The 23,540-nt window shown below is 45.3% G+C and overlaps 2 protein-coding genes across 5 annotated transcripts in view; one reads left to right on the forward strand and one right to left on the reverse strand.

The window, feature by feature from the left end:
- Positions 1 to 2,182: 2,182 nt before the first annotated feature.
- LOC109865143 (PDZ domain-containing protein 7) lies at positions 2,183 to 16,618 on the forward strand. The gene is made up of 16 exons (XM_020453253.2): positions 2,183 to 2,305; positions 2,455 to 2,692; positions 3,037 to 3,174; positions 9,604 to 9,778; positions 10,533 to 10,715; positions 10,899 to 11,046; positions 11,818 to 11,878; positions 12,060 to 12,473; positions 12,617 to 12,781; positions 12,986 to 13,107; positions 13,210 to 13,301; positions 13,484 to 13,575; positions 13,674 to 13,745; positions 13,967 to 14,575; positions 14,807 to 14,907; positions 15,474 to 16,618. The coding sequence occupies exons 2-16, from the start codon at positions 2,533 to 2,535 to the stop codon at positions 15,615 to 15,617; spliced, it is 2,676 nt and encodes an 891-aa protein (XP_020308842.1). The 5' UTR covers positions 2,183 to 2,305; positions 2,455 to 2,532; the 3' UTR covers positions 15,618 to 16,618.
- Positions 16,618 to 23,540, reverse strand: part of LOC109865848 (leucine zipper putative tumor suppressor 2 homolog) — a 47,082-nt gene continuing 40,159 nt past the window's right edge. For all 4 annotated transcript variants that reach the window (XM_020454320.2, XM_020454316.2, XM_020454317.2 and 1 more), the window contains one exon: positions 16,618 to 19,002. In XM_020454320.2, coding sequence (XP_020309909.1) covers positions 18,250 to 19,002 — 753 coding nt within the window. In that variant the 3' untranslated portion in view covers positions 16,618 to 18,249. The remainder of the gene's footprint in view (positions 19,003 to 23,540) is intronic.

Genomic DNA, 23,540 nt, shown 5'->3' on the forward strand with positions numbered 1-23,540 from the left:
GTTGGAAAAGCATTCCAGGTGAAGCTGGTTGAGAGAATGCCAACAGTGTGCAAAGCTGTCATCAAGGCAAAGGGTGGCTACATTGAAGAATCTAATATATTTTATATTTTGATTTGTTGAACACTTTGTTGGTTACTACATGATTCAATATGTGCTATTTCATAGTTTTGATGTATTCACTATTATTCTACAATGAAGAAAATAGTCAAAGTAAAGAAAAACCCTTGAATGAGTAGGTGTGTCCAAACTTTTGACTGGTACTGTACCTTAAACAAAAATGGGCCTCGTGATGGCAACAGGATCTTGTCAGGGTATTTTTCTGTGTTCAAATTGCCATCGATTAAAATGCAATTGTGTTAGTTGTTCTTAGTTTATGCCTGCCCATACCATAACCCCACTGCCAAAGGATACATGCTCACTAACAGGGACGTAAACAACGTTGTGCACAATATGAGAGAAATAAGCTTTTCATGGATATGGAACATTTCTGGGATCTTTTATTTCAGCTCTTGAAACATAGGACCAACACTTTACATGATGTGTAAAAAAGTTGTTCAGTGTATGTATGGTAGGCAAAGCAAAGACTTCAACAATATACAGAAGCTAAGAAAAATGTCTGATTTGTATACAAAGAAAACATAAAGGAAGTATATAGATCTATTTTGACCTCAGTGTTCAGTAAGGGTGTGTTGCACAAGTCACTTCGCTATGTTAGATATGTCTTCTAATAATGCTGAAGGTGTTGTAGTTCTGTGAGTGTGTTAATGATGGTCTGGGTCTAAACTGTTGAGGGACCAGAGCTGATGCATCACACTCAGTTCCACTTACTCCAACCAGCTCATACCAGACAGGCTGATAAAAGTGTGTTTCATTGTACTGTATACCCTCACGGACAATAAACTGAGCCTTTTGTTTCCCCTGGAGTATCATTTAGACAATGTAATAACAAAAACATGAACAATGGGGAAAGGGGGATACAGATTTTTCCCTTGTCTGTTCGGGGATTCGATTCGGCAACCTTTCAGTTACTGGCACATCGCTCTAAATGAAGACTGCTTTCATGTCAGGACACAGTGGATTTGATCAAATACCTTTATTTGATATCGAAATGGATTATTATGGCTTTTATAAAAATATGACTCATAAAATTAGAATATAGTATGCCTATTTGCCTACCTGTCTTTCCTACGCAGAGGAACGATGAGCTGGTTCAGCAGCCAATCTGAAAGCAGTTTTGTGTCTCAGTCAAAATGAAGACATCCAATCACATTGATGGAGAGGGCGGGACTTCGATAGCTTTGTGCTTTTCCCAGGTGAGCTAGGTCATTCAACACAACATGGACAAAGGTAATGTTCAAACTTAAACATTCGGTAAAACAATAGCCTGAGTTTATCCTAGGATACCTGTATGCTGTCGAGTGAATTAAATGTAACGTTAACACCTTCCAGCAACTTAGTAGTCAGTCATTGCTGGTGAAATGGTGCTGGTGAATATCTGCACAATATCAACGCTTTAGTTTTTATAAAAGGTATTTATTAGCCGTACCATTCATTTTGTCGGAGTGCTTTATTATAATTATTTATTTTAATTAGGCTATATAGAAATGGCAAGACATGCCACGGTAGGCTATTGTACAGCTCCCAGGCTGTTGCTGTTGTTGACGAACTACGCAGATAACGCATCTCTAATAAAAACATATGATAGTAAGCAAAGTGTACTTTAAGTCCGGCCTACTTTACATGCCAGTAGTTTGGATGCTTGAGTAACATAATGCTGCCAACAGCGCATTCTATTTACGCAGTTAGTTCAACGTCGCTGTCCAAGGTCCCAACAAGCCGTAGGCGCATGGGGGAAATCCTCCTTCATGACGACACCGGGTTTATCACGCATTGGGTTAAGTTTAGTCCAAGGTATCCATGGCATCGAAGGCATGTGACATCGTGTCTGTAATTGGGTCAGGCAGGTTGATGAAAGTAAGCTTAAGAACCCGTTATCAAAAAAGAGCTCAGCCGTTCATCATTGCTCAACCTACAGTCGATATGATCTAAGAAATTGCAGCATGTTTGGAAATAATTGAGCAACATGTATCCTTATCAGTTTGCACATAACATTTGGTTGGTTATTCAATTGGATGAGGTATCTGATCCTGCATGATATCTGACCTACTGCATACACTGGACAGGTCTGTGTTTCTCATGGTGTTAGGCGGGGGAGTGAGATTCACCATGGCCAGGAATGGACCAGAGTGTGAGTCCAGGGAGGAGGTGGGTCTGCCAACATATCACAAACCACCCATCTGCACTGGTAAGTTACCATGCTACTCAATCGTGCCAATATATTCTGCTAGTTTATGTTCTGGCTTCGGGTGCATGCATTTATGACAATTTCAAGCCATTGAATTGTACTATTATCTGGTTTCATCAACCCTGAGCCTCTATCTCCTTCTGTTCTAGGCTCCTTCATCCAGCGCTGAGCCCCTGGAGGAGTGTGTACTGGGTAGGCGTGTGTGAAAGAGGACCCAGCTCCTGGCCATGGCTCACTCGTCAGACCCCTCTCGCAGGGACGCAGCCCCCGGGACTCAGAGGTCAGGCACGGCTACGCACCACCTCCTCCGGAAGCAGCAGCAGCGCCGGGGAATCCGATCTTCCTCCCCCATGGGCCGGGTCATCCTCATCAACTCTCCTGTGGACGGTGAGGCTGCCGCTCTGATACACCACACCAGAGATTGGCTCAGATCAGATCATCGTGCCCTCTAAGGCATGACCAGTGTCTGGCATATAGGCTTCCCCTCATCACAATCCATATACTGCTACACAGACAAGTTAAGCACCATTTGTTTTCTTAATTAATGTGTTCAGCTCTTTGAAGACAGATTATAAATTGTGGCATAAAATTAACTTCGTAAGACATACAGGCAGAAGGTGCCTTTTTGTGATCCCTTATATTATCAAAGTATCACTCATCAAACTTATAACAGAATTTCCTCTTGGAGTTCACCTGGTAGTATCTGTATTGATCTATCACGTGTTTGTCAGGTGGAGATGACAGTGAGGACATCCATACGGTCACAGTGGATAAGAGTGAGGACGGCAGGCTGGGCTTCAGCGTGCGTGGAGGCTCAGAGCACGGCCTCAGCATCTTTGTCAGCAAGGTAGAGGACAACAGCTCCGCAGGTAAGCAATACATCCAGACAACTATATATCTGTGTTACACATTTAGTCTACACATGACAGGTGTGACATAACATGAGTGACACTGTTCTACCTTGACTGTTTTTAAATTGAGAGACCGACTGTGTGTGTGTGAGCGTCTGCATCTGTATGTCTGTGTCCATGCATGTACTGTACAGTGCATTCGGAAAGTATTCAGACCCCTTGACGTCTTCCACATTTTGTTACGTTACAGCCTTATTCTAAAATGTATTAAATATTTTTCCCCCTCATCAATCTACACACAATACCCCATAACGACAAAGCGAAAACAGGTTTTTAGAAATGTTTGCAAATAAATAAATGCAAATATTTAAGTATTCAGACCCTTTGAAATGAGACTTGAAATTGAGCCCAGGTGCATCTGGTTTCCATTGATCATCCTTGAGATGTTTCTACAACTTGATTGTAAATTGATTGGACATGATTTGGAAAGGCACACACCTGTCTATATAAGGTTCCACAGTTGACAGTATATGTCAGAGCAAAAACCAAGCCATGAGGTCGAAGGAATTGTCTGTAGAGCTTCGAGACAGGATTGTGTAGAGGCACAGATCTGGGGAAGGGTACCAAAAGATTTCTGCAGCATTGAAGGTCCCCAAGAACACAGTGGCCTCCATCATTCTTAAATGGAAGATGTTTGGAACCACCAAGACTCTTCCTAGAGCTGCCCACCCTGTCAAACTGAGCAATCGGGTGAGAAGGGCCTTGGTCAGGGAGGTGACCAAGAACCCAATGGTGACTCTGACAGTGCTCCAGAGTTCCTTTGTGTTGATGGAAGAACCTTCCAGAAGGACAACCATCTCTGCAGCACTCCACCAATCACACCTTTATGGTGGAGTGGCCAGAAGGAAGCCACTCCTCAGTAAAGGGCACATGACAGCATGCTTGGAGTTTGCCAAAAGGCACCTAAAGGACTCTCAGACCATGAGAAACAAGATTCTCTGGTCTGATGAAACCAAGATTGAACTCTTTGGCCTGAATGCCAAGCTTCACGTCTGGAGAAAACCTGGCACCATCCTTACGGTGAAGCATGGTGGTGGAAGCATCATGCTGTGGGTATGTTATTCAGCGGCAGGGACTGGGAGACTAGTCAGGATCAATCGACAGATGAACGGAGCAAAGTACAGAGAGATCCTTGATGAAAACCTGCTCCAGAGCGCTCAGGACCTCAGACTGGGGAGAAGGTTCACCGTCCAACAGGACAACGACCCTAATTACACAGCCAAGACAATGCAGGAGTGACTTTGGGACAAATCTACAGGTGTAGACCTTACAGTGAAATGCTTACTTACGAGCCCCTAACCGACAGTGCAGTTAAAAAAAAAACATGGATAAGAATAAGAGAAAAGTAACAGGTAATTAAAGAGGAGCGGTAAAAAATAATATATACAGGGATGTGCTGGTACAGAGTCAATGTGTAAGGGCACCGGTTAGTTGAGGTAGTATGTACATGTAGACAGAGTTAATTAAAGTGACTATGCATAGATGACAACAGAGAGTGGCAGTGGAGGGGAGGGGGGGGGGCAATGTGAATAGTCTGGGTAGCCATTTGACTAGATGTTCAGGAGTCTTATTACTTGGGGGTATAAGCTGTTTTAGAAGCTTCTTGGACCTAGACTTGGCGCTCCAATACCGCTTGCCATGTGGTAGCAGAGAGAACTGTCTATGACTAGGGCGGCTGGAGTCTTTGACAATTTTCAGGGCCTTCCTCTGACACCGCCTGGTACAGAGGTCCTGGATGGCAGGAAGCCTGGCCCCAGTGATGTACTGGGCCGTTTGCACTACCCTCTGTAGTGCCTTGCGGTCGGAGGCCGAGCAGTTATCATACCAGGCAGTGATGCAACCAGTCAGGTCTCGATGATGCAGCTCTCGATGATGCAGCTGTAGAACCTTTTGATGATCTGAGGACCCATGCCAAATATTTTCAGTCTCCTGAGGGGGAAAAGGTTTTGTCATGACCGCTTCACGACTGTCAGTGTGCTTGGGCCAAGTTAATTTGTTGGTGATGTGGACACCAAGGAACTTGAAGCTCTCAACCTGCTCCACTGCATCCCCGTCGATGAGAATGGGGGCATGCTCGGTCCTCTTTTTCCTGTAATCTTCAATCATCTCCTTTATCTTGATCACATTGAGGGAGAGGTTGTAGTCCTGGCACCACACGGCCAGGTCTCTGACCTCCTCCCTATAGGCTGTCTCATTGTTGTCGGTGATCAGGCCTACTGTTGTGTCATTGCCAAATTTAATGATGGTGTTCGAGTCGTGCCTGGCCGTGCAGTCATGAGTGAACAGGGAGTACAGGAGGGGGCTGAGCACGCACCCCTGAGGGGCCCCTGTGTTGAGGGTCAGCGTGGCGGATGTCTGGGGCAGCCCGTCAGGAAGTCCAGGATCCAGTTGCAGAGGGAAGTGTTTGGTCCCAGGGTCCTTAGCTTATTGATGAGCTTTGAGGGCACGACGCTGAGCTGTCGTCAATGAATAGCATTCTCACATAGGTGTTCCTTCTGTCCAGGTGGGAAAAAGCAGTGTGGAGTGCAATAGATACGGCATCATCTGTGGATCTGTTGGGGCAGTATGCAAATTGGAGTGAGTCTAGGGTTGATGGTGTTAATGTGAGCCATGACCAGTCTTTCAAAGAAATTCATGGCTACAGACGTGAGTGCTACGGGTCTGTAGTCATTTAGGCAGGTTACCTTAGTGTTCTTGGGCACAGGCACTATGGTGGTCTGCTTAAAACATGTTGGTATTACAGACTCGGACAGGGAGAGGTTGAAAATGTCAGTGAAGACACTTTCTAGTTGGTCAGCGCATACTCGCAGTACACGTCCTGGTAATCTGTCTGGCCCTGTAGCCTTGTGACTGTTGACCGGTCTAAAGGTCTTACTCACATCGGCTGTGGAGAGCGTGATTACACAGTCCTCCAGTACAGCGGTCTCATGCATGTTTCAGTGTTATTTGCCTCAAAGCTAGCATAGAAGTGGTTTAGCTCATCCAGTAGGCTCGTGTCACTGGGCAGCTCTCGGCTGTGCTTTCCTTTCTAGTCTGTAATGGTTTGCAGGCCCTGCCACATCCGACGAGCGTCAGAGCCGGTGTAGTATGACTTGATCTTAGTCCTGTATTGAAGCTTTACCTGTTTGATGGTTCGTCGGAGGGCATAGCGGAATTTCTTATAAGCTTCCGGGTTAGAGTCCCGCTCCTTGAAAGCAGCAGCTCTAGCCTTTAGCTCAGTGTGGATGCTGCCTGTAATCCATGGTTTCTGGTTGGGGTATGTACAGTTGAAGTCGGAAGTTCACATACACTTAGGTTGGAGTAATTAAAACTTGTTTTTCAACCACTCCACACATTCCTTGTTAACAAATTATAGTTTTGGCAAGTCGGTTAGGGCATCTACTTTGTGCATGACACAAGTCATTTTTCCAACAATTGTTTAGACATTATTTCACTTATAATTCACTGTATCACAATTCCAGTGGGTCAGAAGTTTACATGCACCAAGTTGACTGTGCCTTTAAACAGCTCGGAAAATTCCAGAAAATGATGTCATAGCTTTAGAAGCTTCTGATTGACTCAAATTATGTTAATTAGCCTATTTGAGGTGTACCTGTGGATGTATTTCAAGGTCTACCTTCAAACTCCATGCCTCTTTGCTTGATATTATGGGAAAATCAAAAGAAATCAGCCAAGACCTCAGAAAAATAATTGTAGACCTCCACAACTCTGGTTCATCATTGGGAGCAATTTCCAAACGCTTGAAGGTACCACGTTCATCTTTATCTTTGTACACAAGTATAAACACCATGGGACCAAGCAGCCGTCATACCGCTCAGGAAGGAGACGTGTTCTGTCTCCTAGAGATGAACGTACCTTGGTGCAAAAAGTGCAAATCAATCCCAGAAGAACAGCAAAGGACCTTGTGAAGATGCTGGAGGAAACGGGTACAAAAGTATCTATATCCACAGTAAAACGAGTCCTATATCGACATAACCTGAAAGGCCGCTCGGCAAGGAAGAAGCCACTGCTCCAAAATCGCCATAAAAAAGCCAGACTACGGTTTGCAACTGCACATGGGGACAATGATGGTACTTTTTGGAAAAATTTCCTCTGGTCTGATGACACAATAATATAACCGTTTGGCCATAATGACCATCGTTATGTTTGGAGGAAAAAAGGGGAGGCTTGCAAGCCGAAGAACACCATCCCAACAGTGAAGCACGGGGGTGGCAGCATCATGTTGTTGGGGTGCTTTGCTGCAGGAGGGACTGGTGCACTTCACAAAATAAATGGCATCATGAGGAAGGGAAATTATGTGGATATATTGAAGCAACATCTCAAGACATCAGTCAGGAACATAAAGTTTGGTCGCAAATGGGTCTTCCAAATGGACAATGACCCCCAAGCATACTTCCAAAGTTGTGGCAAAATGTCTTAAGGACAACAAAGTCATGGTATTGGAGTGGCCATCACAAAGCCCTGACCTCAATCCTATAGAACATTTGTGGGCAGAACTGAAAAAGTGTGTCCAAGCAAAGAGGCTTACAAACCTGACTCAGTTACACCAGCTCTGTCAGGAGGCATGGGCCAAAATTCACCCAACTTATTGTGGGAAGCTTGTGGAAGGCTACCCCAAACATTTGACCTAAGTTTAAATTGTTTAAGGCAATGCTACCAAATAATAATTGAGCGTTTGTAAACTTGACTCACTGGGAATGTGATGAAATAAATAAAAGCTGAAATAAATCACTCTACTATTATTCTAACATTTCACAATAAAGTGGTGATTCTAACTGACCAAGACCGAGTTTAAATGTATTTGGCTAAGGTGTATGTAAACTTCCGACTTCAATTGTACGTACAGTCACTGTGGGGACGACGTCATCGATGCACTTATTGATGAAGTCAATGACAGATGTGGTGTACTCCTCAATGCCATTGGAGGAATCCCGGAACATATTCCAGTCTGTGCTAGCGAAAGAGTCCTGTAGTTTAGCATCTGCTTCATCGGACCACTTTATTGATCTAGTCACTGGTGCTTCCTGCTTTAATTTTAGCTTGTAAGCAGGAATCAGGAGGATAGAATTATGGTCAGACTTGCCAAATGGAGGGCGAGTGAGACTGTTGTATGCATCTCTGTGTGTGGAGTATAGGTGGTCCAGAGTTCTTTTCCCTCTGGTTGCACATTTAACATGTTGATAGAAATTAGGTAAAACTGATTTCAGTTTCCCTGCATTAAAATCCCCGGCTATTAGGAGCGCCGCCTCTGGGTGGGCGTTTTCTTGTTTGCTTATGGCGGAATACAGCTCATGCAATGCTTAGTGCCAGCCTCTGACTGTGGTGGTATGTAAACAGCTACAAAGAATATAGATGAAACTCTCTCGGTAGGTAATGTGGTCTGCAGCTTATCATGTGAAACAAAAAATGGCTCGAGGCTTCCTTAGATAATCGTGCACCAGCTGTTGTTTACAAAAATACATAGACCGCCGCCCCTGGTCTTACCAGACGCTGCTGTTCTATCCTGCCGGTACATCGTATAACCAGCCAGCTGTATGTTGATATTGTCGTCGTTCAGCCACGACTCCGTGAAGCATAAGAAGTTTTTAAATGTCCCGTTGGTAGTTTAATCTTCCCGATAACTCGTCCATGTTATTGTTCAAAGATTGCATGTTTGCGAGCAGAATTGAGGGGAGTGGAGGTTTATTCGATCACCTCTGACTCCTCAGAAGGCAGCTCGCCCTCCGGCCTATCTTTCTCCACCTCCTCTTCATGCAGATCACTGGGGTCGGAGCCTGTTCCAGAGGGAGCCGTATATCCTCCGCCTCGGGCTCATCGGTGTCGTGAAAGAAGAAAAAGGATTCTGCTAGTCCATGGTGAGTCATCGCAGTCCTGATGTCTAGAAGTTATTTTCGGTCATAAGAGATGGTAGCGGCAACATTATGTACAAAATAAGTACAAAAAATAAGTTAAACAACGCACATGAACGAACAAATACACAATCGGTTGGGGGCACGTAAAACGTCTGCCTTCTGCTCCGGCGCCATTTTTACAATGGCAATTCTGAATGTCCTTGAGTGGCCCAGCCAGAGTCCGGACTTGAACCCGATCGAGCATAGCTGTGCAGCGACGCTCCCCATCCCACCTGACAGAGCTTGAGAGGATCTGCAGAAAAGAATGGGAGAAACTCCCCAAATACAGGTGTGCCAAGCTTGTAGCGTCATACCCAAGAAGACTTGAGGCTGTAATCGCTGCCATAGGGGCTTTAACAAAGTACTGAGTAAAAGGGTCTGAATACTTATGGATTAAAAAAAAATCTATTTTAGAAGAATAAGGCTGCAACGTAACAAAATGTGGAAAAAGTCATGGGGTCTGAATACTTCACGAAAGCACTGCATATGTCCACAGAGCAGGCAGGCCTGTGTGTGGGGGACAAGCTGGTGGAGGTGAATGGGGTGAGCTTGGAGAGCATCACTATGAGCAGTGCAGTTAAAGTCCTGACAGGGAACAACAGACTGAGGATGGTGGTGAGACGTGTGGGCAAAGTACCCGGTATCCGCTACTCCAAAGAGAAGACAACCTGGTAAGCACAGTCCTCCGATTATGAATTACACATTTTGTCTGTCAATTCAGAGCCACAGTTTGGAATTGTGAGTTCCTTTCACCCCTTGAATTGTCTTACTGATTCGATTGTGTCTAGTTAGAATCCTGTCAATAAAGCTTTATCTAATTAGCAACTTAAATTCCATAGTTCTGTCTTTAAGTACTTAAATAGGTCTGATCATGTCTTTACATGTATTTGATACATGTATACAGTATATATATCAATGGTTTGATTACTCCTAGCCTAAATGTTAGTGAGTATAACTCTATTGCAGTGTATATCCTTATGCACCAGTATACACCGAGTGTTGAGTGTAAAAAAAAAAACAGCAGCGTTGCAGTTCTTGACAGACTCAAACCCGTGTGCCTGGCACCTACTACCATACCCCGTCTAAAGGCACTTCAATATTTTGTCTTGTCCATTCACCCTCTGAATGGCACATACACAATACATGTCTCAGTTGTCTCAAGGCTTAAAAATCCTTCTTTAACCTGTCACCTCCCCTTCATCTACACTGATTTGAAGTGCATTTAACAAGTGACATCATTAAGGGATCATAGATTTCACCTGGATTCACCTGGTCAGTCTGTCATGGAAAGAGCATAATGTTCATAATGTTTTGTACACTCAGTATATATCAGTGGTTTGATTACTCATAATAAAGCAGTGTGTATCCATATGTGCCAGTATACATCACGAAAACATTTGACCCCATAACATATCTCCATTGCAGGGTGGATCTGATCCACGGTAGGATGGTGGTGGAGGAGAGTGGGCGTACACCCTCCGCCTCGGTGGCCAGCTCAGATGGGGCCCTGCGGAGGATCATCCACATCTACACCACCTCAGATGACTACTGCCTGGGCTTCAACATCCGAGGGGGCAAGGAGTTCGGCCTGGGCATCTACGTCTCCAAGTAGGCTCATACTGCAACATCTCCGGCTTGAGAAACAAAGAAATCGTTAGAAATAAAGTTGAACCCGCTTTTTGAATTCATCCTTTAAATCCTTGCTTAGTTTGCAGTGTCTGTATTTCCTGTGCTGTGTCGGACTCTTATGCCCGGCTCTGTTTAGTGATATTATGATGTGTGCGGTGTCAGATTGGATCCTGGCGGTCTGGGTGAACGGAACGGCATCAATATGGGCGACCAGATCCTTGCGGCCAACGGTGTAAGCTTTGAGGACATCAGCCACAGCAGTGCCGTGGAGGTGCTGAAGAGCCACACACACATCATGCTGACCATCAAGGTGAGTGAGGTTGACCTTTGACCTTGAAAACAGACAATTAGAGCCTGAGATTCAATATAGATCCAAATGAGACTGTTGTAGATTTCTTTCCACCACTGCGTTCATATTTACGAGTGGAGATCCATGCTTCTTGGTGTATTGATGACCTGGTAATGAAGGTGTATCACCTTCCAGAATGAACCATGACTACTCTCCATTGAGAAAGTGTGTAGCCCAATTGTAATGGTCAGTGAAAATGGCCCACACAGTCACTCACTCACGGTCTCTCTCACACACACACGGACACCGTTACTACAGTACACACACCAAGAGAGCAGGTTGCGTGGCAGGGTAGACAGCTGGCGTACAGTCGTAATATTGCTCGCTCACTTTACCTGTGGCGGGTTGGGTTTCACCCTGTGAAAAATATCCAGGCCGCATGCATTATTCACCAGGCAGCTCGGCCAGGATCAGGTGATGATCAAAAGCACACAGGCGCGTTTTGTACCTTAATGTTCTCCAATTCTTTACCTCGCCTTGGCCCCTCTTTAAAAGGGAAACACTATTACCAGTACTAGGGAAAATAACAGTACGAAGCATGTCAAAGGTGGAATATGTGTTGGGAATAAAGCGATTTCCATTGCTTGTTGTCGACGTGTGGACCTTTTTGCTGCTCTTTCTCTACGTTATATATGACTCTTTCTTTGTGGTTCTAGAGTTACTCTTGATCCTGTGAACGGGTCAAGAACTCTACTGTAACCTATTTGCATATCTCTGGCCGCATCTTTGCAGGAAGCGGGACGATACCCTGCCTACAAGGAGATGGTGGCAGAATACAGATGGCTTAACAAGTGTATGTAACCATCTTACCTCATGTAGCCTATATTATGTTTCAGGTGTGTTTTTGAATTATTTAAGAAAGCAACGTGCCACTGGTGACTTTTGCTAACTTTTATTTTTAAATATATATTTTCCGCACAAACAATCCAAAACAAACACTATCTGTGCTGATGTGTGTGTCTCCTCCCTCTCAGTGGCCAGTGGCAATGGGACTCGGCAGTCTTCCTCCCAGGGCTCGGACTCCAACTCCTCTGCCTCATCCTTGTCCTCTGGGACTCCCATCTCCTCTCTGAGCGGACTGTCTCAGGTCATGTTCCCCCCCAGCCTGCCCTTCGGCATGGACATGGTGGACGTCTGTATCTCTACTGAGGACCAGACGTCTGGGTCTGGCCAGTGCACTGACACCGCCATCCAGACCGACCCCTCGCCTCACAGGATGGGTGCGGACACTAGCCACAGCCTGGGGGCCACCACCCTCCTGCAGGACTCGGCCATCCGGGGGGAGGGAGGCAGGGGGAGAGGAGAGTCCCCCAAAACGGCCGTCCTAATGGCCCTCAGTAGACCGAGTCAGCCCATCCATCGCTCCCAGAGCCAGGTCACTGTAGCAGGTGAGGCCAGAGTGGTGGACTGGTTTAGATAGAAAGGGAGTTTACTGCAATGATTGGACAACTCAGAATAACCTGTTTTTGTAAAAATGGCTGAGTGTAGTCTGGTTTGGTTGAGGCCCTGTCTCCTTCCTGTCCTGCCATAGAGGTGAAGCAGACAAAGCAGAGGAAACAGCAGAAAGGAGGGAAGAATCCTGAGAGGAGCACCCTACAGCGCTCCAAGACCTTTGTCAACCTGCTGTTCAGGGGTCGCAGGAGAGACACCTCCAAGGGGCGCTCCAAGTCCCCCCCCAAATCTGGGGCAGGCGGAGGTTAGTAGTACCTTCAATGATCCTGTAGACTATAAGAGAATAACGTTAGTCAATGGTGCAACTAGCTGTTATTTCAACCGGAGTTTTACTCTGTCATTACGAGTCAATGTGTCTGTGAGTATAAGTATGGCTAAAACCAGGGTTAGTTTGTTATAGAGTTGAGTTGGTATTCTACAATCAGCTGGGTGTTGGTTATGTCCCTAGATGGGGAGCGCAGGCGCAGACCCAGCGGGCCAGACCCAGAGATGCTGGGGGTGGTGGAGGGCATGGCCCGCAGGCTGCTAAGTGAGGACGAGGTGGCCTCCGTCATGAAGACCTGCCGACGGGTATGGGGCAAGGGCAGGAGGGGCACCGAAAATATGAACTGTTATCATCCTTATTCCATGGATTTTTGCATGCTGTGTGTTATAGTCACTATTTTCTTGCAGTACATAACAGAGCGTGTGGTGGAGAACCTGGTGCGCCACCTGCTGGCCGTGCTGGACCGGCCTGAGAAGCTGCTGCTGCTGAGAGAGATCAGGTACACAGAGAGGCAACAATAATAGTAACAACATTCACTTTAAGGATTTAGATAGGAAGGGGAGCGGCCAGTTGACGGATTTAGCATTCGGCTTAACTCACAAATCCAATTATTTGATGACTGGACAATGAAAACAATCCTGTTCTTTTTATAAGCTAATAACTCTCTGTCTCCCGCTTTAGAATGCTGCTGCCTCCAGCTGACCTAGGGCTTTTCAACAACATGGTGGTCCCATTCGAAGTGGAGGCCTATGATATCTTGAAGTACCGTTCTGGTGAGGAAAGACATGCATATTCATAGAGTAATGTACACACTACCCATACATTTAAAGGAAAGTGTTTCCATTCTTTAAATTACCCCTTTATCATGTAGTCAGATCCCCACTTCTGCGCTCCCCCCAGTCTGGACGAGCCCCCAGGCGACACCTCATCACCCCCATTCCAGGTCAGTACGGTCCCATCTACAGTATAGCAGTGTTTCTTTAATTCATTCTTTGGGGAGGAAGTGCGGGCTTTTGTTCCAGCCCAGCACCGTCACACCTGATTCAACTAATTGTGGTTCAGGTTGAAGACCATGATTATTGGAAACTGGTTTTAAAGTCGTGTTGGAACACAAGTCTGCTCTCCAGGATCTTGGTTGTTACTGACTCCTGAATCCCCATGTAGACTTCCAGGGTGGCTTTGAGCTCCACAGTGCCCAGGAGGTGGAGAGGGAGAGCCAGCTGCTGGAGGAGCTAGAGCGGCTGCGTCTGTCTGCGTCCCAGAGTCCCCGGCAGCAGCACACCCATACCTCCAGAGCATTCCCCCCCCTGCTGGACGTCCCAGTGGATGGCTACGCATCCTCAGACTCCCTCAGTCCTCTCTCCGTCAGCCCCCTGCTCCCCAACTGGCTGCTGGCCCACAGCAATACCACCGACCCCCGCTCCCCGCTACGAGGACACAGTGGTACGGTCCGCTCCGTCCACTTTGATGTGTCAATGGACCAGGGAGATACCATCTCAGAGCGGGGGAGGTCTCCCTTCAGGAATGGGACTTCCAAGGGTAAAAAGGAGAAAGAAACTGTGTTCACTCTGCAGAGCGCTCCTCGACGCAGCAGGCCCCTGTTGTCCCAGGTGTTTGGCTCTGGCCTGGACGCTGACTTCACAGCAGAGGGGTTGGGAAGGGAGCAGGTGAACGGTCATCCCAGCTCCTCTGAGAATGGCCTCAATGGCAGCGCTCCGGTCATAGAGTACGAGTTCAAAACCGTCAGCATCTCCAAGACTAAGCAGTCACTGGGTGAGTTTGTGTAAAATTCTTATGTCACTTTGTCACAGTTTGCCGTCCTCATGGTTTACCAAACAGTTGCACCACCAGTACTTCTATAATAATTCATTCATATTACAGAGAAAGGGGTCAGCAAAGTAGCTCTTACAACAGAGCCAATACAAATGTGATGTTTCACTCATACAATTCAACACATTTTTGATTGATTACGTATGTAATAATGCCTTTGTTTTACTGGTCCAGGGATCAGTATCTCTGGTGGGATGGAGTCTAAGGTGCAGCCGGTGGTGAAGATAGAGAAGATCTTCCCAGGAGGAGCCGCCTCCACGTGTGAAGTCCTGAAGGTACACCTGTTCGATCCTGTGTTGTGACCTGTTCTAAGCTCTAAGGCTACAACCGGTCTCATTGCAACATGACCCATAAACCACCATTCAGATAAGCATTTCACCTTATGAACATCACACCACACATTCCATTCAAATCTTTTCCAACTCATTTGAATTGACCTGATTCATGGAAATATGAATGTAGCTAGTGATGAAATCAAACATAGTGATGAGATAGAGGCCCAAGGTCATCTCAAGGGATCCTTGTTATAATAAGCCTTATGGAGGAGCTCTTTTATTTGAGGGCAGAGTAGAGGGGGGGGGGGGGGGGGGGGGTTAGATTATTTGCGTAACGCATGTTTTGAACCGGTGCATTTAGACTCTGGCACCACATTATAGAAAGAGAACAGAGAGCAATGCAATCAGAATGATGTTTTTGAGCTCAAATAACAACGTAACGTTATGTTGAATTGAAAGACGGCAATGTGTGTGTGTGTGTGTGTTTGTGCACAAACTAGAGCAACAGAGCATGCACAAGACAAATGTATTCTCTCTAACCTTCCTTCCTCTGGTTGCATCCCCAGGCTGGATTTGAGCTGGTGTCAGTGGATGGAGTGTCCCTGCAGGGCGTGACTCACCCCCACGCTGTGGAGATCATCCGCAGGGCTTTCAGCAACAAGGCCAAAGACCCCATGGTGTTTATAGTCAAAGTCCCCAAAAGTCCTTGACCCAAGACTGGGTCTTTGACCTGGAGGCCCAAGACCTAAAGAGACTAGAAACAACAAACAGAACTACAGTGTGTTGGAAGAAGGGGAGAAGAGTGAGTGAAAAGTGACGATCTGAAGGAATTCTGTGGGTTAATAGGAAACTCCTGTTTCCTCTATGGTGAACAAGAAAGATCTGGTCAATCAAATGAAGGGACTAAGAGACCTGCTGCCATGGGAACCAGCAGCTAGTGATGTGTGTGCTGGCCTAAAGCACCAGTTCACACAGTCTTTCACTTTTCATTATTTGTTATAATGTATTAATTATCACATCAGACTTTCACAAATGATGTAAAATAAATATACACATATTTCTTAGGACAATACTTTACTTAAGTCATTTAAACACACTGGCTAATTTATGCAAACTGTAATCAGAGTGCCTTCCAGGACCCCTGTGAACTGAATGAATGGTGTCTGTCCGAGCCATAGAGTCCTCTATGTGCCATTATAGCGCCTGTGACAGCATGGGCAGCGCCATTGAGGCAATCTCCATTTTGAAGTAGTCAATTTTCTTCAAGATTGGCAGATCCCTCCTGATGACTCAGTTGAACATGACTCCAGTCTCACCAGGAGGGATCAGCTCATGCTAATTACAGCCTTTTAGCCACTAGAGGCCTCTATCATTGGCTATGGTCTGAGCCAGTGTGGAGCAGTGGCTAGCACACCTGCTTGTGACCAGAAGATGGCAGGCTTGGATCCACCTGTCAGTTGATGGTAACGTTATTACCATGTATAGACACACCGAGCCATAAACTGATAGTGTTCCTCTTGATTGGAAAGTCACATGTTGATATCAGGTGTAAACATGACCTGAGTTTCTCCAATTCTTGGTGAAATGTCTACAGGCCACACAATCTGGGTACAGGAGAGTGACATGTTAGCACACTGTATAAACAGGACTTAACATAAAATAAAGAGCATCTAACAGATGTCAAATCAGTAAGCCATTTAAAAGCAGCAATGCGTTTTTATCAATGGTTTTATTAAAAACAGTCAGTTGGTACAATAAATTTACAGCATGAAAATATACATTTAATGTCTTCATACAAATACTGAGGATTTAAAAAAAAAAATGGAATATTGAACCATGGAAGGGGCATTCACTCAAACGTCAATATGCAGACATGGTACTGTAAGGACCCAACAGGACATGGGACATTGCTTTGGTCTATTCACAGTGGCTATGTTTATTTTGAAATAGATCATATCTATATTTCCCCATATGTGATTTGTCAGTACTAGGGATATCTACAATGAAGGGTTAACAGCGATATGGGGGACATTTACAGTAAGTGTCTTTCTTTTGTGAATGGGTGTACTTCTTTATACAGAATTTGAAAAGATAACAGTCATAGTTTGGCCAGTCTAATTTTACTTTATAAAAGACCAAGCTCCTCTCACCTGTACAAAAAGCACGTTCACAAAACGGCCAGAGCTGCATACAAATATTTTCAGAGAAACAACGATCCACAGAGATGAATCCATCCATGTTATTGTACTTCTGGGAAAGCAGATTATCTTCACAACAATAGAAAGCATATCGGAGTGTGCTTTAATGACAGGTTTCCTTTTGAATTTCCACAGTGTCCGTTTTGCTCGCTGAAGATACTGTGCAGATTCCGAATGAAATTACATTGTGTGTGTGTGTGTGTGTGTGTGTGTTAGGGAAATTCGAGATCACTAATGTCCATATTTATATACTCAGATGTCATGGAATGAGGAGACCTTTGGTAATCGTAACATTGAAACGCTTCCCTTCTTTTTTTGCCAATGAACCTGTTGTATTTGAGAACACTCCGAAGAAAACAAGTGTTATCAGGCTCTACCTCCCAAGAACACACACAGTGAATAAGGAGGAAGTACACATTTCTAGGGAATAGGAGGAGTTACATGATGTTCAGTGAATACCACAGAAAGACAGGATTTATCTCCTCCACACTGTACGAGACTCATCCGACTCCACCATCACTCTCCCGGTCAGCGTACTCTCCCACTGTCACATCAGATCACACTGCGTTTGTACGATTTAAAGCCAATAAGGGCTGAAATTGGGTTGCTCCAGTTCCAGGAAGGCCCAATAAATTCAACCCTCCAAAGCTGCTTGTCGCAGTGGTACGTTAGTGTGCTTAATATCAAGGTCTTAGAGATGTTGGTAGTCTTCTATTAGATTTAACACAATAAGCCCAGCTTAATCTTAAAAAGGTAAGGAAACAAACAGAGTCATATCTGCTTAGATGCTGTCCATGCTCCAACTGCATTTTGAAATATAGACTAGAAACAGCCGCTGTGTGTGTGTGTGCGCATTCTTTTGTGGAAGTGTGTGTGCGCGTGCGTCGACATTAGCCAGAGGGAGTCAACCATAATAAGACATTTGTGAGACGAAGTGGAAGCGCAGGAACATAGGCAGAGTAGACCAACTATAAAAAGACTGCTACATACCATACTGACCCTGATGGAGACCTACTGAAGGATTCTGAAGTGACCTACTAAGCAATTATAGAGGCTCTCTTGGCTTCCTGTAGATGCTCCTAGTGGATCACATGCATATGGCGGATAGAGAGAGGGAGACACACAGAGAGAGAAGGTGGTGGTGTCAGATCTCAGTAGCGGTGATCTCGTCAAAGTTGATCTCGTTGCCGCTGCCTTCGTCCTGCTCCTCCAGTTCGTCCCGGGTCTCCAGTTCTAGACTGAGCTCCCGCAGCATTCCCTCTAGCTCCCGGTTCTTCCGGTACATCCCCACGTAGTTCTGCTGCAGCTGTTTCTGGTACTGAATCACCTTGTCCTTTTCCTCCTGCCAGACCCTGTGCTCCTCCTCAAAGCTGCACGCCTGCTCCTCCCCCCGCTGGCGTTCTGTGGCCAACTCCGCCCTCAGACTCTCCATCTGCACCCGGAGGCTTTGGAGGGCCTCGCTCTCATAGGCCCGCTTGGCCTTGGCCTCGTCGCTCTCATAGGTCAACAAATGTGGCTCCTCCCCCTCAGGGAAGGCCTGGCACTGCCTGCCTCCACTACCATTGTGGGCGGGGGCCTGGGGGCTTGTCTGATTGGCCGCGGCGTCAGGGCGGAGGCGGGCCGTCTCCTCCTCCAGGCGGCCCACCTTCTGGCGGAGGAGCTGGGCCTCACTCTTGCGGCGCTGCAGCTCGTTCTGGCACACCTCCAGCTCCAGGGTACGCAGGCGGCCGGCAGAGGTGGCCTCTTGTAGCAGGGCCTGGCTTGTGGCGAGCTCGCCTCGGGAGTCCCGAAGCTGGCCACGCAGAGAGACAATCTCCCCCACGCGCTGAGCCAGCTCCCCCTGGACATCCTTCAGCTGCTGCTTCAGCAAGGAGATCTCCCCAGACTTCTGACACACCTGAAGGAAACACAACTAGTGTCATATCCACAGTGTACATAACATTAGGAACACCTTCCTAATATTGAGTTGCACCACCTTTCGCCCTCAGAACAGCCTACATTTTTTATTTTATCTACCCTTTATTTAACTAGGCAAGTCGGTTAAGAACTAATTCTTATTTACAATAGCGGCCTACCAAAAGGCAAAAGGCCTCCTGCGGGGACGGGGGCCTGGGATTAAAATATATTACACACACACACACACACACAATAAATATAGGACAAAACACATCACAATAAGAGAGAACACACTACATAGAGAGACATAAGACAACATAGCAAGGCAGAAACACATGACAACACAGCATGGTAGCAACACAACATGGTAGCAGAACAAAACATGGTAAACATTATTGGGCACAGACAACAGCACAATGGGCAAGGAGGTAGAGACAACAATACATCACACAAAGCAGCCACAACCGTCAGTAACAGTGTCCATGATTGAGTCTTTGAATGAAGAGATTGAGATAAAAAACTGTCCAGTTTGAGTGTTTGTTACAGCTCGTTCCAGTCGCTAGCTGCAGCGAACTGAAAAGAGGAGCGACCCAGGGATATGTGTGCTTTGGGGACCTTTAACAGAATGTGACTGGCAGAACGGGTGTTGTATGTGGAGGATGATACTGCAGTAGATATCTCAGATAGGGGGGAACGAGGCCTAAGAGGGTTTTATAAATAAGCGTCAACCAGTGGATCTTTGCGATGGGCATACAGAGATGTCTGTCAGGGCATAGACAACAAGGTGTCGAAAGCGTTCCACAGGGATGCTGGCCCATGCTGACTCCAATGCTGGTGTCAAGTTGGCTCGATGTCCTTTGGGTGATGGACCATTCTTGATACGCAGCGTGAAAAAAACAGCAGCGTTGCGGTTCTTGACACACTCAAACCTGTGCGCCTGGCACCTACTACCGTACCCCGTTCAAAAGGCACTTAAATCTTTAGATTTTTTCCCCCCATTCACCCTCTGAATGGTACATATACACAATCCATGTCAAGGCTTAAAAATCCTTCTTTCACCGATCTCCTCCCCTTCATCTACACTGATTGAAGTGGATCAATAAGGGCTCATAGCTTTCACCTGGTTAGTTTGTCAGGGGTGGGCAACTCCAGTCCTCGAGGGCCTGATTGGCGTCACGCTTTTTCCCCAGCTAACACACCTGACTTCAATTATCAACTAATCACGATCTTCAGTTTAGAATGCAATTACTTTAAATCAGCAGTGTTTGCTAGGGACGGAGAAAAGTGTGACACCACCCCGGCCCCCGAGGACTGGAGTTGCCCATCCCTGGTCTGCGTCATGGAAAGAGCAGGTGTTCCTAATGTTTTCTACACTCAGTGTATAGTAGTGATGGGCATTCTGAGTCTTTTTGGTGAGCCGGATCATTTGGCTCCGTTCAGCTAAAAGACCTGTCCATTTGGCTCACAAACGGCTCTTCGCTCATTAGTGCTTAGAAATGTACCATGCCATGACAAAACCATGACAAAAATACCAAATATCTTGTGTTAAACCTATAAAGTTGCCTTGCCATGTCAGATAGTGACATCCGAGTTCAAATACATTTTTACCTGACCAAATTATTAGACGGCCACGCAAAATAATATGAAGACATTTGAATACACTGAAAAAAATGCATGTGGACCAGAATGAGTCTCTCTCCTCACTTTCCGATTGTTCCTGCAGTGAGGAATTACAGAATGTTTTCATAACTTATCTGCAGATAAATCGTGAGCTTAAAAAGCAGTTGTAACAGTATGCAAATCAGGGAGTGAAATGAACGTCTCTTTCACAAATGCGATTCGGTTCCCGACATTCACCAAAAAGATCTGTTCAAAAAGAGACGTTTGTTCGTGAACGACCCATCATTAATATATAAAGGAATCACACCACAAACTATGTCCTATGAATATATTAAAGATATATGACAATATATAGTGCATTCGGAAAGTATTCAGACCCCTTGACTTTTTCCACATTTTGTTACATTACAGTCTTATTTTAAAATTGATTAAAATTGTCCCCCCCCCCCCCTCAATCTGCATACAATACCCCATAACGACAAAGCAAAAAACATGATTAGACATTTTTGCTAATTTATTTAAAAAAAAACTGAAATATCACGTTTACATACAGTACCAGTCAAAAGTTTGGACACCTATCCATTCAAGGGTTTTTCTTTATTTCTCCTATTTTCTACATTGTAGAATAATAATGAAGACATTAAAACTATGAAACATATGGAATCATGTAGTAACCAAATAAATTGCTAAACAAGTCAAAATAGATCATATATTTGAGATTCTTCAAAGTAGCCACCCTTTGCCTTGATGACAGCTTTGCACCCTCTTGGCATTCTCTCAACCAGCTTCACCTGGAATGCTTTTCCAACAGTCTTGAAGGAGTTCCCACATTTGCTGAGCACTTGTTGGCTGCTTTTCCTTCACTCTGCGGTCCAACTAATCCCAAACAATCTCAATTGGGTTGAAGTCGGGTGATTGTGGAATCCAGGTCATCTGATGCAGCACTCCATCACTCTCCTTTTTGGTCATCTAGCCCTTACAAGCCTGGAGGAGTGTGGGGTCAACGTCCTGCTGAAATACAAATGAATATCGTGCAAACCAGATGGGATGGCGTATCGCTGCAGAATGCGGTGGTAGCCATGCTGGATAAGTGCGCCTTGAAACCTAAATAAATCACTGACAGTGTCACCAGCAAAGCACCCGCACACCATCACACCTCCTCCATGCCTCACAGTGGGAACCACACATGCGGAGATCATCCATAATGGACTGTCGTTTCCCTTTGCTTATTGACCAAATAGGGCTATCTTCTTTATATCACTCCTACTTTGTCACAGCACAACTGATTGTCTCAAACACATTGATGAAAGAAATTCCACAAATTCACTTTGAACAAATCACACCTGTTAATTCAAATGCATTCCAGGTGGCTACCTCATGAAGCTGGTTGAGAGAATGCCAAAAGTGTGCAAAGCTGTCATCAAGGCAAGGAATCTGAAAAATATATTTTTATTTGTTTAACACTTTTTTGGTTACTAAATGATTCCATAGATGTTATTTCATATTTTATTTCATATTTCATGTGTTTAATATTAGTCTTCTTGGGTATGACGCTACAAGCTTGGCACACCTGTATTTGGTGAGTTTCTCCCATTTGTCTCTGCAGATCGCTCAGTCAGGTTGGATGGGGAGCGTCGCTGCACAGCTATTTTCAGGTCTCTCCAGAGATGTTCGATCGGGTTCAAGTCCGGAATCTGGCTGGGCCACTCAAGGACATTTCAGAGACTTGTCCCAAAGCCACTCCTGCGTTGTCTCGGCTATGTGCTTAGGGTCGTTGTCCTGTTGGAAGGTGAACCTTCACCCAAGTCAGAGGTCCTGAGCAGGTTTTCATCAAGGATCTCTCTGTTCTCTCCCGATTGCTCAGGTTGGCGGGCAGCCGGCTCTAGGAAGTCTTGGTGGTTCCAAAAGTCTTCCATTTAAGAATGATGAGGCCACTGTGTTTTTTTATTTTACCTTTATTTAACTAGGCAAGTCAGTTAAGAACATATTCTTATTTTCAATGACGGCCTAGGAACAGTGGGTTAACTGCCTGTTCAGGGGTAGGACGACAGATTTGTACCTTGTAAGCTCGGGGGTTTAAACTTGCAACCTTCCGGTTACTAGTCCAACGCTCTAACCACTAGGCTACCCTGCCGCCCCAGGGGACCTTCAATGCTGCAGAAATGTTTGGGTACTTTTCCCCAGATTTGTGCCTCGATACAGTCCTGTCTCGGAGCACACATGTCTGCCTTTCCAAATCATGTCCAATCAATTGAATTTACCACAGGTGGACTCCAATCAAATTGTAGAAACATCAAGGATGATCAAAGAAAACAGGATGCACCTGAGCTCAATTTCGAGTCTCATAGCAAAGGGTCTGAATACTTTTTAAAATAACCAGTTTTTACTTTGTCATTATGGGGTATAGGGTGTAGATTGATGAGGAAATTAAAATATTGAATCCATTTTAGAGTAAGGCTATAATGTAACAAAAAGGAAGGGGTCGGAATACTTTCCAAATGCACTGTGTATATATACACACTACCGTTCAAAAGTTTAGGGTCACTTACAAATGGCCTTGTTCTTAAAAGAAAAGCATTTTATGCCCATTAAAATATCAAATTGATCAGAAATACAGTGTAGACATTGTTAATATTGTAAATGACTGTTGTAGCTGGAAACGGCAGATTTTAATGGAATATCTACATAGGCTTACAGAGGCTCATTATCAGCAACCATCACTCCTGTGTTCCAATGGCACTTTGTGTTAGCTAATCCAAGTTTATCATTTTAAAAAGCTAATTGATCATTAGAAAACCCTTTTGCAATTATGTTAGTACAGCTGAAAACTGTGGTGCTGATTAAAGAAGCAATAAAACGGGCCTTCTTCAGACTAGTTGAGTATCTGGAGCATCATCCTTTGTGGGTTCATTTACAGGC

The sequence above is a fragment of the Oncorhynchus kisutch genome, linkage group LG20 (assembly GCF_002021735.2).
Source record: "Oncorhynchus kisutch isolate 150728-3 linkage group LG20, Okis_V2, whole genome shotgun sequence".
Lineage (NCBI taxonomy): Eukaryota > Metazoa > Chordata > Actinopteri > Salmoniformes > Salmonidae > Oncorhynchus > Oncorhynchus kisutch.

Bases quoted from the DNA above. Each gene is read 5' to 3' on its own strand.
- LOC109865143 (XM_020453253.2), top strand. From the start codon at position 2,533: ATGGCTCACTCGTCAGACCCCTCTCGCAGGGACGCAGCCCCCGGGACT. The intron at 9,779-10,532 runs GTAAGCACAGTC...TCTCCATTGCAG, and splicing joins TCCAAAGAGAAGACAACCTG to GGTGGATCTGATCCACGGTA. The intron at 11,047-11,817 runs GTGAGTGAGGTT...GCATCTTTGCAG, and splicing joins ACATCATGCTGACCATCAAG to GAAGCGGGACGATACCCTGC.